The 16,777-nt window shown below is 43.7% G+C and overlaps 1 protein-coding gene across 2 annotated transcripts in view; it reads right to left on the bottom strand.

The window, feature by feature from the left end:
- Positions 1-16,777, bottom strand: part of ARID3B (AT-rich interaction domain 3B) — a 100,768-nt gene that overhangs the window by 75,513 nt on the left and 8,478 nt on the right. For both annotated transcript variants that reach the window (XM_068275668.1, XM_068275669.1), the window contains exon 2: positions 11,394-11,945. In XM_068275668.1, the coding sequence (XP_068131769.1) occupies positions 11,394-11,945 (552 nt within the window). The remainder of the gene's footprint in view (positions 1-11,393; positions 11,946-16,777) is intronic.

Raw genomic sequence — 16,777 nt, 5'->3', positions numbered from 1 at the left:
AGGAGCACGCTCTTTTCCTTCCTGGCCCTCCTAGGTCCGCCCCACTTCCGGCCGCCCTCCACTGACGTCACTTCCGGGCGCCGGCCAGAGCGCGGATGCCTCTTGCAGAGCCGGCGTCTGACGGGGGGACAAGCGTAATGCCGGCCAGAAACACCAGACACCTAGGCCGCATACACCGACACCGGAGGACAGTAGCCCGCGTCACCTCCTGCTCCGCAAAAGCCACGCTACCTCCTGAAGGACTCACTCACCGAATGGTGAGTGCAAAAATAACAAAACTCGGGAGCTTTCTTCTTAGGTGTTTCCGACGCGGAAACACAGATTAACTGAGGTTGGAGGGAGGGCGGGGGCTTTTAATCTTCTTGGGGTTAGGTTTCCCCAGATCCTGGGCGGGACCGGATCTCGTGTTGTCCCGGATGCCAATTAGAGAAAAATTGCTGCCCAGTTTTCGGCCATTATAGGTTTTAAAATAATACATGCTACCGTAATTAAAACCCACACATTTTATTTGCCCATTTGTCCTGGTTACTGAAACATTTAACATTTTTCTCCTAGTACAATGTATGGCGCCAATATTTCATTTGGAAATAAAGGTGTGTTTTTTTTAGTTTTGCGTCCATCACTAATTACAAGCCCATAATTTAAAAATTAAAAGTAATATACCTTTTTGACATACATATTAAAAAAGTTCGTCTTTTTTTTCCATGAAAGGTCCTTTTTTTTTTACATTTAAATTCACACAATTAAAAAAAAAAAAAAAAAAAAAAGGTTGTAGATGGAATTTTACTATTTGCCCACAAGATGTCCTCACGCATAACTTTTCTGGATGTAGCATTAATTCGCAAGCAGCAGTGTTCTCCCGAGATTTGTTTTCCATCCGTGTGGCATAAAAAAAAAAGTAGCTGGGTGGAGCACTCAGCTTAGTAGGAGGATTAAGAGGCAAGCCGATGACAGTCGGGTGGTCACCCAAATCAGCCAGGTGGAGCACCTGTCTAAAAGTGCCTGGGGAGAACACTCATCCCGAGGGAGGGGAAGTGGTTAATAGAAATGACAATAGTACCTAGCTACTCCTCCACCATTGTTTAAACATTTCAGTAAACTGATTGCTGCATTAAAACTCAGGCTACAACTATCTTTAAAAACGCAAACGCATGAAAAAAAACAGAAGAAAAACGGTAAATGCATGCAATTACGCTGCAATTGTGTTTCCATTTACGATTCTGGGTGCCTATGTAGTAGTTGTCCCAGCATGTAACACAATCCTGCCTTCAGCCTGAAATTAGTGAAATTAATGGTTATACTAAAAAAAAAAAGTTAGGATTTTGTTAAATGTTAATGTGCAAAGCTTGATCAATGTTTGATTTGAATTGCAAGTGGCAACTGATGTTACCCACAAAATAGGGTACTTGGCAAATATATATTCGTTACTGGATATATGTTCTACTAATATTGAGAATCAGCTCTCTAAAACAAAAGGTTTCCAGAAGGATCCCCTACACCAAACTATCAAACGAATGTATTCACTAAAATAATTTTGGTGAATATATTTTCATACACAAATTGAAATTATACAAACTGTGTATTCACCTTCTTACAAACACACATCTTTGCTCCAGCTTTCCAGGAGGCCAGATTGCTTAATTCAAAAACAAGAAGCAAAACAAGATTCTATTGAACTATGAAGAAACTATGTGCTTTGGTGGCCAGTTGGTCAGGCTTAACTGGTCTTTCAATCCGTATAATGAGTATAGGGGTTGCATACTCTACATGTGGCTGCATGTAAAAGGAGACATAAGATTTAACTCTTCATTCTACAGAATACCAGACATCAAAGCTAACAAGTACTCGGGTTGATAATAGATTTAAACTCCAAATCATAAGGTGACTGGTGTAAAACGCAAACACTAGTAGTAATTTAGTGACAGACATATCAAAATATGTTCTCTGCATGGCAGCTGTATGTTTTTAACATTTATTCACGTATCCAAATCTTAACTATAAATCACCTGTAAGAACCCTAGTCCTACAAAACCATGGTGACCGGTTGGAGAATATCAGCAAGTGAGCGAGCTAAACAGTGAGGTTGATTTACTAAGGCTGGAGAATAATGTAAGTCATTCAGCAAACAGACTAAATTCTTAAAAAGATCTAAAACTTGTACAAACGCTCTACTGCCCTCACCAGAGACAAACAAGGAAAGATGAATTGGCCGACAACCGTTAAAGAGCTCCTGTAAGGAAAAAAAGTGCCCCTATGGATTACTTACTTCAGGAAGGGGGGGGGGGGGGGGAAGCCTCTGGATCCTAATGAGGCTTCCCCGTCATCCTGTGCAGCTCTGATCCAGGTACCAGCCGAATAGCCGACAAGCTTGTCGGAGGATGTGTGCCTGTACCTTTCCCTCTCAGGCTCTGGCAGAAGAAGCCGAGCTCAAATGGGTCCGCTCTACTGCACAGGCGTCTGCGGAGTAGAGTGGACCCGATTGGGCTTGGCTATTTCAGCTAGAGCTTGAGGGGGAAACTGGTACTGCGCTGGATCTCAAAGGTAAATATTGCCATCTACTTCTGTCCAGGGGTCCCAGCGCTGGATGGGTGCTGACAGGAGAATTGGCGAAGCCTCATTTGGATCCAGAAGCTTCTCCCTCAAGAGGTAAGTATATAGCAATTACTTGCATGTGACTGTAGTGGCATCCAACTTTTCTGCAGCCCTCTATATTTTATGTAAAGAAGGGAAGGGCAGAAACATGTATGACTACCTGTAAAATTAGAAATGCAAATCAAAATTAATTAATCAAACAACTGTAAGCTATGTTTTATGTTGCTTTCCTGTACAGACTTATTTATATGATTACAGCATCCTATGATAGAGACAGTGACAAAGGGAGGGAAGTGGGTGGGAGGAGGGGTAAGGGGAAAAAAAAAACCAGGGTTTTTGTTTGACCTCTGTCTGGGAGTGCCCTTTTTCATCAGGAATATGTGTGATATCTTAGGATACATGTATTGCCTTTCTTATATGCATTTGGACTCCTAAGGGAGAAGTGTTAAAAGCGAAAACCCAATAAAATGTTTAAAAAAAAAAAAAAAAAAAAAAAAAAAAAAAAAGGGAAGGGCAGCAAGCTTTTGCCACTAACACATACTGCTCTGTATATCACACATTTTATCAGCAGATTCAATTTAATGGTTGCAATGTCTATTTCAATTTTGTATTTGCCATGCATTAAAAACATTGATTGACTTTATACCCCCCTTTGTAAGGAGCGCCTGAGCTATCTTCAGGTTAACTTGCAAGGAGAGGAACCAATAGCCCTAAAGCAACAGCCTTGTGTTCAGGAGAATTGTTTAAATGCACCAGACAAATTCCGGTTTGCAAAGCAAATTGATCAGCCAGTAAGGTATGCGTGATAGAAAAAAATACTCAAAGCTGTTTGCCAACCAGCTGCATTTCCCTATGCTAGTAAAATGTCAACACCCTTGTAATTCTCTATAAACTGTTCTTAAATTAACCTTGTCTGAAGAAAGGTTAATTTACTATCACTCTTCTTATAGAAGGCGCTGGAGCTTTAAAGGCCAGTTTATCTTTAGCAAGCAGAACACCCTTAATAAAATTAAGCTATGCATTTATATCTTTTAGTCAAGGTCCCCTTCAGAGGAAGACAAGATCCCATTAAAAGGAATCACTTGCCATCCCCATCCAAAAACAACTTTCCCAGGGAGGAGGGTCAGAAAGGAACAAGTATTACATCACACCCTATTTGAACACATGGTAGGTGTGACCAGATTGTGAATCACTCGGACCCACTGACAGGGCTTTTTGTGACAGATTGAAAAAGGAAGTCTGATTTTGACTGTGATTTCCAGAGCAATTACGATTTGGCTCTGTAGCTTCGGGGATTACTCCCAAAATGCTGCATGCAGCAACCTGCGATTGCAATGCAGCAAGTGGAAGAACCCCCATATGGTTCCACTATTGCAGCGCTTTGCCGATAGGCAAACACTTGAAGTGTGTGCCAGGCCTTAAGCTGGCCATATACATATGGAGGCTTCCTTCTATAGAGTAGAATACTCATTTATGGCACTATTATTCCCTACAGGTACACTTTAAGTTGTCGCAGTAGAAGAAAATGAAGTTGTGCTGCTGCTCCTCCTCTCTGGCAGTATAAACTTTCTCCTCTCCTCCACAAGTTCTGCATTTCTTTGTAATACATAGAATCCCCCCCCCCCCCCAAATTATAAGTTAATGTGGCAATCGGTAATCCATACTACCTACAGGGCCAATTGCCAAGAAAGCTTTTAGTATGTGGCAGACACCAATTGTGAGCCCCTTTGCAAGTGATATTAGCTAAAATGTGCTTTATGAAGCATTGCATAAATAACTCTGTGCCACAGATGTGTTTAAATGTAAGGGATTAGCAACAACCACACATCACACGAGAGCATTTCACAACAGAACACTTCTGTAAACTCAAAATGGTGCTGAAAACCTCAGCATCATTTCAACCGGTGGGAAAACGATTGCGTCATTAATGTAGCATTGTTTAGAAGAAAAATCTTTCCGTATGACAGGAAAGCAAGACTGCCATATCAAAGCACAATTCCTCACAAGCAACACTACCACATGCATGCAACTAACACAGTGTGCAACATCATTCCATTGCTGATGCACAGAGTGATTTACTGCTCTGCTGTGAGCAAAGACTGCAAGGTGCAAGCAATAAAATGTTCCAGTTAATCTCTTGCTGACATCACTGTATTTGCATACAATCCAGAGGCAGAAATAACTTATGTTGAGTGATCTGATGATCTGGTACGACTGGAGCTGCTTTTCAGGCTCTGTAGATAAAAGGAAGACAAAAAGATGTGGTACAAAGCTGGCTGTAGACCACATGGACAGGACTCACCTAATGGTGTGGGCTATTAAGTTAAAAGCTGTGTGCACATTTGTACCTCTTAAGCATACAGGGATGTATCCAAGCTGTAGTTTCCTCTTCCAATGGCTGGATAAATACAGCCTCCAGGAAGCTAAACTTGTATGGTATAATAAGCTGTGTGCCAAGAGGTCATTGGGACTGGCCAGTAATGCGGGCTTATTGGGCGTAGCCCGAGGAATGTGGTGGCAACCCTTATATGGTAAGCTAGATAGTGATGTGTGGGACCCCATAATTTTGACCTCTAGCACTGCAGGATATGGAGATTGTTCAAACTACCACCTGACCGACACAAGGGCAGCAGCCCACAAATACAGCTCAAAGTTGAGTAAGTCTAGTCCACCTTCAGTCTGACCCAGCTGTAGCGTGGCTAGTACGATTCTAGGGTTCTTGGGGTATTATAGGAAGGAGGAGACCGTTTTGTTGATCTCTTTAAAATAACTTACTGGTATGACTGTAGTACAGTTTCTAAAATAGTACAGGAACTTTGGAAGCATGTTCATTTTGACTGCGCTGGCTCAACTAATCAGCCGTAACGGTAGAGTCTGCAGGGCCCGACATTTGTGCTTCAACGTAAGCAATATGAGGCCAACGTTACAATGTTAAGCGTGCCATAGTCAGCTATGTTCCTGGTGACCGTAATCCCCAAATAAGTGCATTCTGTAACTGACTGCAAAGGGGTGGAATTCGGTGGTCGAATCTGTTAAGTGTTGCTGTGAGAGAGGGTCCCGAGTCAGGGAGATACAACGTGAGTGCGTGTGTGTGTGCGTGCGTTATATTATAAAAACAATAAAATAAAAAATAGAAAAAAACCACTTTATGCAGGATAGCCCCTTTTAAGTCCCATGACTTGTGTGAATGCCCGGAGAAGTGTGGCCAAGGGTTCTATTGCTGTCGCGGACAACGTAGGCAAAAGAGGGCATCCTTGCCGGGACCCTCTACCCAGGAGGAACATGGGAGAGTTTTTAAACCCGTACGGACCCTGGCTTTTGGCGTGGTGTACATGGTTCTGAGCCAGCCAACAAACTTTTCCCCCAAAGCATAGCAGTGGTTCCCATAAAAATTCCCAGCCTACCACATCAAAGGTCTTTTCAGCATCCAATGACGCAATCACTCTGTACCCCATTTGTCCATTATCAATAGATGGGTTAGTCATAAGGCATGGCAATTTAATATCCATACCTTTCCCTGAGATAAACCACTATTGATCGGGTGAATAATCTTTGTGATAACAGAGTTGAGTCTAGTAGAAAATAAATCGGCTCCCTGAAATTTAGTCCTGACTGAGAAGGAAGATCAGACAGTAGGACCTACAGAGAGTGGGATCTTTACCTTTTTTTTTTTTTATTTAAAAGTGGTATTGTCACCATAAAAATCAAATTTAAACAGCAACTGGTCTGAGTGTCTTAAGTGATAAAGATATTAATCCAGCATTCAAAACTTTTTCTACTGTTATGATTTGGAGTTAACACATACTTAAACTAAATGGTCCAAACAAACAAAAAAAGGGATCCACTTACCTGGGTCTTCCTCGCCGCAGCTCCCGGTCTTCTCGGGTTCCGGGGCGGCGTCTTCTACGACCCAGAACCCAACCTGGCGAGGTCACGTTCTGCAACAGAGAAGACCGTGAGCCTCCGGAGCTGCGGCGAGGGCACAGGACGGCTGCCACGTGCTGGAGGAAGACCCAGGTAAGCGGATTCTTTTGTATTTAGATGTTTCCATTAACATCCCTGGCGGTCTATTAAAACCGCCAGGGCGGCGGTGCAGCACTTTAAAAAAAAAAATTTTCTTTAAAATCACGTAGCTAGCCTAGTGCTAGCTACATGATAGCCGCTGTGCAGTGGCATCCCACCACCCCTTCCGATTGCCTCCGGCGATCAGAGCAATCAGGAAATCCCGTTCAGAACGGGATTTCTTGTTTGGCTTCCCCCGTCGCCATGGGAACGATCGGAATGACGTCATCCACGTCACGGCATCTGGGGGAGTCCCGATCCACCTCTTAGCGCAGCCTGGCAGGGATTGGCCAGGCTGCGCAAGGGGTCTGGGGGAGTCCTCTAACGCGGAGGGTAGTGGCGATCGGCTTGCACATGCAGCTAGCAAAGTGCTAGCTGCGTGTAACAAAGCAAAAAAAAGTGTGCAAATCGGCACACCAGGGGCTGAGAAATCCTCTGCGGCGGCTTACCCCGTGCTCAGCTCAGGTTAAGGAGTACTGGCCCTTTAGTTGTCCGTGCCAAACAGTTGCATGCTGGGTTTTTTTTTTATCTATAATATATTCCTCCTCTTCCATTTATTTCCCTGGCTAGCTTTTTATCCGAAACATGATCCCCTGCTCACTGGTTTACAAGCAAGGCTGAGGTGACTCAGCGATTGGAGCAGAGAAGAGAAAAGAAAAAAAAAAAAAAAGTAAAGGGAGGAAATTACATCAGGATTTAGCCTGAGGGCAAAAGACATGGTTCCCACCAGGAACAGAATTATCTTAATTTACTATATAAAATTCACTGAAATCAAAATGTGGACAGTACAATACATAATATAAGTAGATCAAGTATTTATCTACTTATATAGGTGTTTTTTTCCTGGCATAGTATGGCTAATCCTACTGCTTTTATACCATGATAAAGGCCTCTTGCATGGAAGGGGAAAGCTCATTATGTTCCAGGGCATGTTTATACGTCGTCAATATGCAGAGGGATAGAATTTAAGCGTGTTGCTTATAATCTTCAGCAGGTACCTGGCGACTTGAGATTTGGTAAACTCTTAAAGGACTCCTCGCATCTTTCCCACGGTGATATCTGCCTCATGGAAATTGCTGTCATCAGCAGATATCACTGGGAGGGACACAGCATCAAAGAAATAGTTGATCTCTACTGTAGGTCAGATCAGAGGTGTATAAGTTGGTATAGTAGTTAAACTGTTTCATGTTGGGCTAAGGAGCCATTTAAACACTTTTTACAGTTTTATTCTACTACATGCAAAGGGTAGGACTAATGGTTACTGTAAAATCTAAGTAAATGAGCATTTAGATATGTACCATCTAAAGGTGAAAAGTGGAATAAAAGATCAACAGTATGTCGAATATATATGTATCTGATCTACCACAAATCTATTCATGTATGGGTACAATGCACTTGTTGGCTTAACTTGCCACCCATCAATTTAGCTTTCCAATTGCTACTGTTCAATACTTCAAAACACAACCAGCTGCTCAACACTGGACAAGCATTGATCAATTGTAAGGCAGAAAATCATTTCAGGCACAGTCAATCAAAATAACCAAATCTGCTTTAAATCAATCATTTAAGACAAGGTATGTGCAGCAGCTTTTACATGTATTTCAGGCACTTCAAATTGGTGGTTTAGGGTTCCCAATGGCTCCTGGCAACTCAACAGCTTACACACATGCTGAAGTCTATAGAAGATGACCTCACTTAGTTGCACATAAGCAGGAAGTGCATCAGATGTGATTAGGAAGTCACAAACCATCCATTTCAAGTCTTGAATACCAGGAAAGGCCTGAACCAGAGTCTTACTTGCATACACCCATTCACTTCCACCCAGACTATCATATGGTGCTGGGTTGTTTGGGAAACATAACAATGCTGAACTTGGTTATTTCCACAGTATTTATAGCTTTGTAACACAGCCACAGCCTCCTTAAATCACACCTGAAGTGACTAGTGACATGAGATAAACATAGCTACATCTAGTACTAGTCCAACTAAGAAATTGTCTGAAGTCCTTTCGATTTTCCTATAGTTTTAGTGGTACAAGCATCAAACTTTCCACGCTCCTTCATCCTATAGTGAAGTAACTTGCTTGTGTTTAAAGCGGATCCGAGGTGAAAAACTAACTATAACAAGTTATATATATATATCTCATCTAAAGTTTACATAGTCTACATAGCAAATTTAGCTGCAAACAGCTTCAACAGTATATGATTATTTATTCCTGTGATACAATGAGAGGGCCATTGAACATTTGTCACATGACACACAGGCAAGCTGCTGTGCATCTCTAGCCCTCAGCCCGTGAAAACTTCACTTCCCTCTTCTCCTCCCTTCTCCCATCTGCCTGAAATCTCTGGCTAGTAACACCTCCACCTCTTGCCCAGACTGAGCTTTCATAAGCTCTTGCTACATCTGTCTCAAAATGCCAAGGCACTGGAGAAGCTGTGGGTGAGGCTTGTTTAGTTTATAGGGAATTAGAGTAAAAAAACAAAAACAAAAAACGGGATCTCCTGGAGGGCTTCCCCCGTCGCCATGGCGTCAAAGGGGACTCCGATACACCTCACAGCGCTGCCTGGCCGGGGGGGGGGGGGCTGCAGCGCGACGGATAGCAGCGGCGATCGGATTGCACACGCAGCTAGCAAAGTGCTAGCTGCGTGTAGCAAAAAAAATTATGCAAATCGGCCCAGCGGGGCCTGAGCGGTGCCTTCCGGCGGCATAGCCCGAGCTCAGCTCGGGCTTACCACCAGGAGGGTTAAGTGATCCCATCCTCCATGCCCCTTTTTCACCAATGATTTTGACAAGGAAAATGTTCAAATTGTTGCCACTCATACAGTCTTGAAGCAATATTGCCCCAAAAATAGGGGAGCTGAAGAATACCCAAAAGTGGGAGGAGCTAGTAACTGCCAATAAAAAAATCTGCATATTTCAATACCCTTCTCCTCCCACAGTTTTAGTAGTACATTAACCTCCTGAGCGGTATGGACGAGCTCAGCTCGTCAATCACCGCCGGAGGCTGCCGCTCAGGCCCTGCTGGGCCGATTTGCTTCAAATAAAAAGCAGCACACGCAGCCGGCACTTTGCCAGCCGCGTGTGCTGCCTGATCGCCGCCGCTCTGCGGCGATCCGCCGCGAGCAGCGGCGAAAGAGGGTCCCCCCAGCCGCCCGAGCCCTGCGCAGCCGGACCAATCAGTTCCGGCCAGCGCTAAGGGCTGGATCGGAGGCGGCTGACGTCAGGACGTCGGCTGACGTCCATGACGTCACTCCGCTCGTCGCCATGGCGACGAGGAAAGCCAAACAAGGAAGGCTGCTCATTGCGGCCTTCCTTGTTTGTTCTGGGCGCCGGAGGCGATCGGAAGAACGCCTCCGGAGCGCCCTCTAGTGGGCTTTCATGCAGCCAACTTTCAGTTGGCTGCATGAAATAGTTTTTTTTTAATTGAAAAAAAAACCTCCCGCAGCCTCCCTGGCGATCTCAATAGAACGCCGGGGAGGTTAATGAAACTTTGCAAACTTATTCAGACCATAACCATGTAGATTGCTTCTGCTCTGTTAAAGCGGTTTAACACCCAGCATTACAACTTTGCTTTAAAAGATTGCTTACAGCTTACAAACTATTATGCCAGATTTTTTTTTAAGCAGAAATTCTGCGGCTCTAGCAAGAACCTTCGGCCCTCCACCATGGGGTCTGAAAAAAAAATGGCCCTCCATGCCCATGAAGTTGGACAGCACTGTTTTAAAGCAAAGTTGAAATGCTGGGTGTTAGACCACTTTAAGCGATCCCACACTCCTACCCGAGACAGCCCACTAAAGACCCCCCTCCCCCCCCCAGAGTCTTTTATTGGAAAATTTTGAACTTAAAGAGAACCTGTACTGAAAAGAAAAAAGGGTCTGTACTGAAAAGAAAAAAGCCTCCGAATCGGATTGAGGCTTTCCCCGTCCTTCGTTCCAGTCCATATCAACTCGAGGTAAGCTGCAGAGGACAGCATAGGAAGCCTATGAATGATCCAGAGGCTTCCCTCTCTCAGATAAGTATGCGATTCTGTCATGTGTGAACATTCATGTTCCCTTTAAAAGGTAAGATCCGAGGAGTAAAAAAAAAAAAAAAAAAAAAAAAAAAAAAATCTACTTACCCCGGGCCCTTCAGTCCTGTGCCCTCGCCACACCTCCGATTCCCGCCGGTGGCCCAGAGTCCCCTCCGGTGCAAGATGCCGACCTCTGCAGGTCGGCATCTACTGCACCTGTGAGAGACGCTTGCAGTGGCGTTGACATCTCAAATGTACTGCGCAGGCGCAGTAGCTCTGCACCAGCGCAGTACACTCGAAATTACTTCAGCGCCACCGCGATCGGCTCTTACGCAGATGCAGTAGATGCCAACTTGCCGAAGTCTGTATCTTGTGCGGGAGGGGACCCCGGACCACCGGTGGGAAGGGGAATTGCGGAGAGGACACAGAACGGCTGACAGGGGCTGAAGGAAGCTCCGGGTAAGTAGATTTTTTTTATTTAACTCCTTGGACATTCCTTTTAAAGCACTTGGTTTTTATTACTTAGGCAGAATGCAAGGGGGTTTAGGGAGGTATTACAAACCCTTTCAATACAATGGGTAGAGTATTAGCTATAAGATAGTCTATAATAAAATAGGTATATATAGGGAATATTTATGGCTTGTGGCATGGGAAAAAGAAAAGTAACTAAAAATGTAATTCATATTTACAGATGGGAGTCTTAAAATTCTGGAATAATATATCTTACCAGCTTAACATGATCCGGCACACTTTGTTTGAGAAGTTTAGAAGAAGAAGGGTTAAAGTTTTCATCCTTTGGTTCCTCCTTGACAGCTGTATGTCGCTGACTTGGGGTCACTAGTGGGTTGGGGACACCAATTCCTTGCAGGTCTCTCTGAGCCTGAAGATACTTCTGTGCCAACATAGACGGATGCCCAGCCCTGCCGTCATCAACATCCTCCTCATCAAACGAGTCTCCTTCATCACTTTCATCCTCCTCCATTTCATCTTCATCAGGATCACTGGCACTCTGTGGAGGGGCCATGGGCGGGCGGACTTTAGCAGATGGCGCCATGGCAGAGCCGGGCATAGATTTCATTGCATGTTGTGAAGCCAGCTGTTGGGCATACAGTCGCTGCGTTTCTCTTATTTGTCTTTCACGCTCTTCCATGCTACGAGCTGCTTGTTGCTGCTGTTTTTGTAGTTGCTCCATAACAGCTTCCAGTTTCATGCCCTGCTTGGTATGCATCTGGGAGCTGCCTGATAGTGCAGGATTTAAGCCAGTTTGAATAAGTGAGGGCTAAAACCAAACAGAAAGAACAAATTAAAAACATTCCTTATTAGTGATGTAAGGCTTAATTTTGTGCAAATGCAAGTAGTTTGACAAATCAAATGCAGCAGCTGTTGCATGTTATTAGTCTATTTCCTACAGTAGCTACATACATTTGAATAGAAACAGCACAAAATTTGAATCAACTCAGAATTATTAGCGTCTTATCGATTGTCCCTTAAAGTGTAACTGTCGGGCATAAAATCAATTATTTTTATCTGGTAAACAATAAGGATGCTAACCAGGCAATCCAAAAGTTAAAATCACTATTACTCAAATTACTCAAAGGGTAGTGACTCAAGTATAAGTCGAGACCTCCACTTTTGGGCCACTATACTCGAATAGATAATGTCCGATTTTGGAAAAAAGTCAGTGGTTTCATAAACGGAGGCGTCAGATTATTTTTGTACCAAATCAACAGCCCAGTATTAGACTAAGGAGTCTGAGCCATTTCGGGTACCTGGAGTTGGATGACTTTTGTATAGACTCCCCAGCACCAAGGATATTGTTAAAGTTTGGGTATGTCATTTTGACTTTTTATTATACACATTAACCATAAAGTTTAAACAAAAGACAAAACAATGATGATATATTTATTTTTTATCTAGAGAATATAAAGTACAACATTATAGCATATCCACATAAAAAAAAAACTGAAAAAATATTGTCCTTTAATAAAGCATCTCAGTACAGGGGAGAGAGGAAAGCTGCAGGGAGCGATCTTATCTGATCGCCTAATACGCAAGTGGTGCAAAAAGTTATGCTTGAAGTGTACCCGAAGCGGATGGGGGACAAAAAAAAAAAAACACCTTACCTAGGAAGAAGGAAGCCTCTGTAGAGGCTTCCCGTGTCCTCCTGGCCCCCACTGTTGCCACACACAGACCCCCATAACAAATCCAACAAGATCTTGGCAGATATGTTACAGTGACCCAGCTCCCCGTGTGTGTGAGAAAGTACGGTCGTGCTTGCGCAATATGCCGGAGCCGCCTGTTCGCGAGGTGAGGGAACCAGCTATTTATCCTAACTATTTTGTATGATTGGGCTACCTACATCACAGAACTTGCTGATGACAGTTTTACAATTATGCCAGGAAAGTCATCTCACACATACTGAATTTAACTGCACAACGTGTTTGCAGGCAAGTGCTAGAATAACAGTCATGTCATTGCTAGGCATGGTCCATGAGAAACTAATAATTCTGGACTGGATGCAAGATTTCCAGATTGCACTTCTTCCCGAGAAGCCCATTTTGGCTCAGCATACAATTTGCATGAAAGTTGGAATTAGCATCTCATTGACCATGCTTACTTACTACTATCAGTGTCCCGGACAAAAGCCCTAACCCTTCCCCAATGTGGACAGGAAATATTTAAATTTTTGTCAATGTTATTTTTATTTTTTAGCTCCTCTCCTTTGCAACATTAATTGCCACAATGAGCGAATCAAATTCTCCTTAAAGTGAACCTAAAGCCGGGGGGAAAAAATGAGATTAACTCACCTGGGGCTTCCCTCAGCCCCCTGCAGCCGATCGGTGCCCTCGCAGCCCCGCTCTGACGCTCCAGAACCCGCCGGCGAGCACTTCCGGTTTGGCCGTCACCGGTCGACAGGCATGGGAACGCGAGTGATTGTTCACGTTCCCAGCCTGTATATCGCCCCCTACGCTGCTATTGCGGTCTCCTTGCCACAATAGCAGCATAGAGGCCGATATACATGCTGGGAACGCGAACAATCACTCGCGTTCCCATGCCTGTCGGCCGGTGACAGCCAAACCGGAAGTGCTCGCGGGCGGGTCCTGGAGCGTCAGAGCGGGGCTGCGAGGGCACCGATCGGCTGCAGGGGGCTGAGGGAAGCCCCAGGTGAGTTAATCTCATTTTTTTCCCCCGGCTTTAGGTTCACTTTAATGCTAGGTACACACCATACAATTTTGTGTTAGATAGATGGTTCGATTGATGATTTCCGTCATATCCAATATTTTTATCGTTTTTCTGGTCGATTTCTCATAGAAGTGAATGGAAATTGATAAGAAAAGATAAGAGAATACAGTGGAAAGACGATCGAAAAATCGATCAAACGGGAAATAGATTTTATCTTTTTTTGAGAAACAGCCCAGTAAAAACATCAAAAATATCGACATGACGGAAATTATCTATCGAACACAAAATTGTCTAGTGCCTAACTAGTCCAGTATGGCAGACAATCAGTTATTTGCTGATCTGAAAGTGAGATTCCCTACTACACTGTCTAATCGAACCATCTCCATTACATTGCAGTAGAAATCTAATCTATTGAACTGCTAGCACTGTACTATGCTGCCATCAACCTCTTGCAGCTCCTCCCACATTTTCACAAATCCTCCATCACCTTTTTTGGATCAATAAACTCCCCAAAACCAATGGAAAGGTGATTGATGATAAGGTAGTCATACATGCATACACTGCAACCCAACGTGGAAAACAAATCAATCCCTCTCTGATCTGATCACAGGGATTGAATCCTTTCATAAAATGCACATGATTTTTTAATAGATTTCATTATGAAATCTATCAATCTATTAAACCACAGCGTTGCACTGTCCAATACAAGCAAGGTCTGTAGGCTCAAGCAGGATCAGAGAAGCCTCTGAAGAATCCAGTGCTTTGTGGTAATTGCAAAGCACCTGTGATTTGATACATCACAGAAGTGCCAACATTTCACGAAGCAAATCGCTACTGTAGCCACTGATGCTATTGTTCCAGGATTACTATTTCTCCTACACCAACTGAAAAAATTAAGTATGCCATGGGAGTTGCTGTCCAGCTTCTACACTGCCACTATTGAAGCTACCCTCTGCTCCGCCAATATACAGTGGCTTGCAAAAGTATTCGGCCCCCTTGAAGTTTTCCACATTTTGTCATATCACTGCCACAAACATGAATCAATTTTATTGGAATTTCACGTGAAAGACCAATGCAAAGTGGTGTACACGTGAGAAGTGGAACGAAAATCATACATAATTCCAAACATTTTTTACAAATCAATAAGTGCAAAGTGGGGTGTGTGTAATTATTCGTCCCCCTGAGTCAATACTTTGTAGAACCACCTTTTGCTGCAATTACAGCTGCCAGTCTTTTAGGGCAGTGTTTCTCAACATTTTATTAGTAAGTACCCCTTTGAAAACCCTGTACTCTCCAAGTACCCCCTAGCATAGGAAACATTATCACAAGTACCCCTTGATAGATATACATTTAATCGTAGTACATGATAATTGGTTCTAAACAATTTCCAAGCATTTGCTATTGCTTCTAATTAGCTAAAATACTAATTTGGTGTTTAAATAAGATTTATAATTTTCTAAAAAAAACTTGTTTTTGGTTAAGTTTTTGTTGTTCTTGGTTAAGTATATCAAGCCCGAGTACCCCCTGGAACCATCAGAAGTACCCCCTGGGGTACGCGTACCACATGTTGAGAACCTAGGTTTTAGGGTATGTCTCTACCAGCTTTGCACATCTAGAGACTGAAACACAGCCACAGATTCTCGATTGGATTTAGATCTGGACTTTGACTGGGCCATTCTAACACATAGATATGTTTTGTTTTAAACCATTCCATTGTTGCCCTGGTTTTATGTTTAGGGTTGTTGTGCTGCTGGAAGGTGAACCTCCACCCCAGTCTCAAGTCTTTTGCAGACTCCAAGAGGTTTTCTTCCAAGATTGCCCTGCATTTGGCTACATACATTTTCCCATCAACTCTGACCAGCTTCCCTGTCCCTGCTGAAAAGGAGCACCCCCAGAGCATGATGCTGCCACCACCATATTTGACAGTGGGGATGGTGTGTTCAGAGTGATGTGCAGTGCAGTTTTCTGCCACACATAGCGTTTTGCATTTTGGCCAAAAAGTTCTATTTTGGTCTCATCTGACTAGAGCACCTTCTTCCACATTTGCTGTGTCCCCCACATGGCTTGTGGCTAACTGCAAACGGGATTTCCTATGCTTTTCTGTTCACAATGACTTTCTTCTTGCCACCCTTCCATAAAGGCCAACTTTGTGCAGTGCATGACTAATAGTTGTCCTATGGACAGATTCCCCCACCTGAGCTGTAGATCTCTGCAGCTCGTCCAGAGTCACCATGGGCCTCTTGACTGCATTTCTGATCAGCGTTCTTGTTTGGCCGGTGAGTTTAGGTGGACGGCCTGGTCTTGGTAGGTTTACAGTTGTGCCATACTCCTTCCATTTCTGAATGAGCGCTTGAACAATGCTCCATGGGATGTTCAAGGCTGTGGAAATCTTTTTGTAGCCTAAGCCTGCTTTAAATTTCTCAATAACCGTATCCCTGACCTGTCTGGTGTGTTCTATGGACTTCATGGTGTTGTTGCTCCCAGTATTCTCTTAGACAACCTCTGGCGCCGTCACAGAGCAGCTGTATTTGTACTGACATTAGATTACACACAGGTGCACTCTATTTAGTCATTAGCAATCATCAGGCAATGTCTATAGGCAACTGAATGCACTCAGACCAAAGGAGGCTGAATATTTATGCACACCCCACTTTGCAGTTATTGATTTGTAAAAATGTTTGGAATCCTGTGATTTTTGTTCCACTTCTCACATGTACACCACTTTGTATTGGTCTTTCTCGTGAAATTCCAATAAAATTGATGCACGTTTGTGGCAGTAATGTGACAAAATGTGGAAACCGGCAAGGGGGCCGAATACTTTTGCAACCCACTGTATGTGGTATGCAGGAGCAACCACCAGAAATAAGCAGGGCTGTGGAGTCGGTACAAAAATCCTCCGACTACTCAGGTTAGGATTCCACTCTGACT

This window comes from Hyperolius riggenbachi, chromosome 3 (assembly GCF_040937935.1).
Source record: "Hyperolius riggenbachi isolate aHypRig1 chromosome 3, aHypRig1.pri, whole genome shotgun sequence".
Lineage (NCBI taxonomy): Eukaryota > Metazoa > Chordata > Amphibia > Anura > Hyperoliidae > Hyperolius > Hyperolius riggenbachi.
Note: the sequence above shows the minus strand (reverse complement) of the source record. Positions and strands in the feature narration are given on the sequence as shown.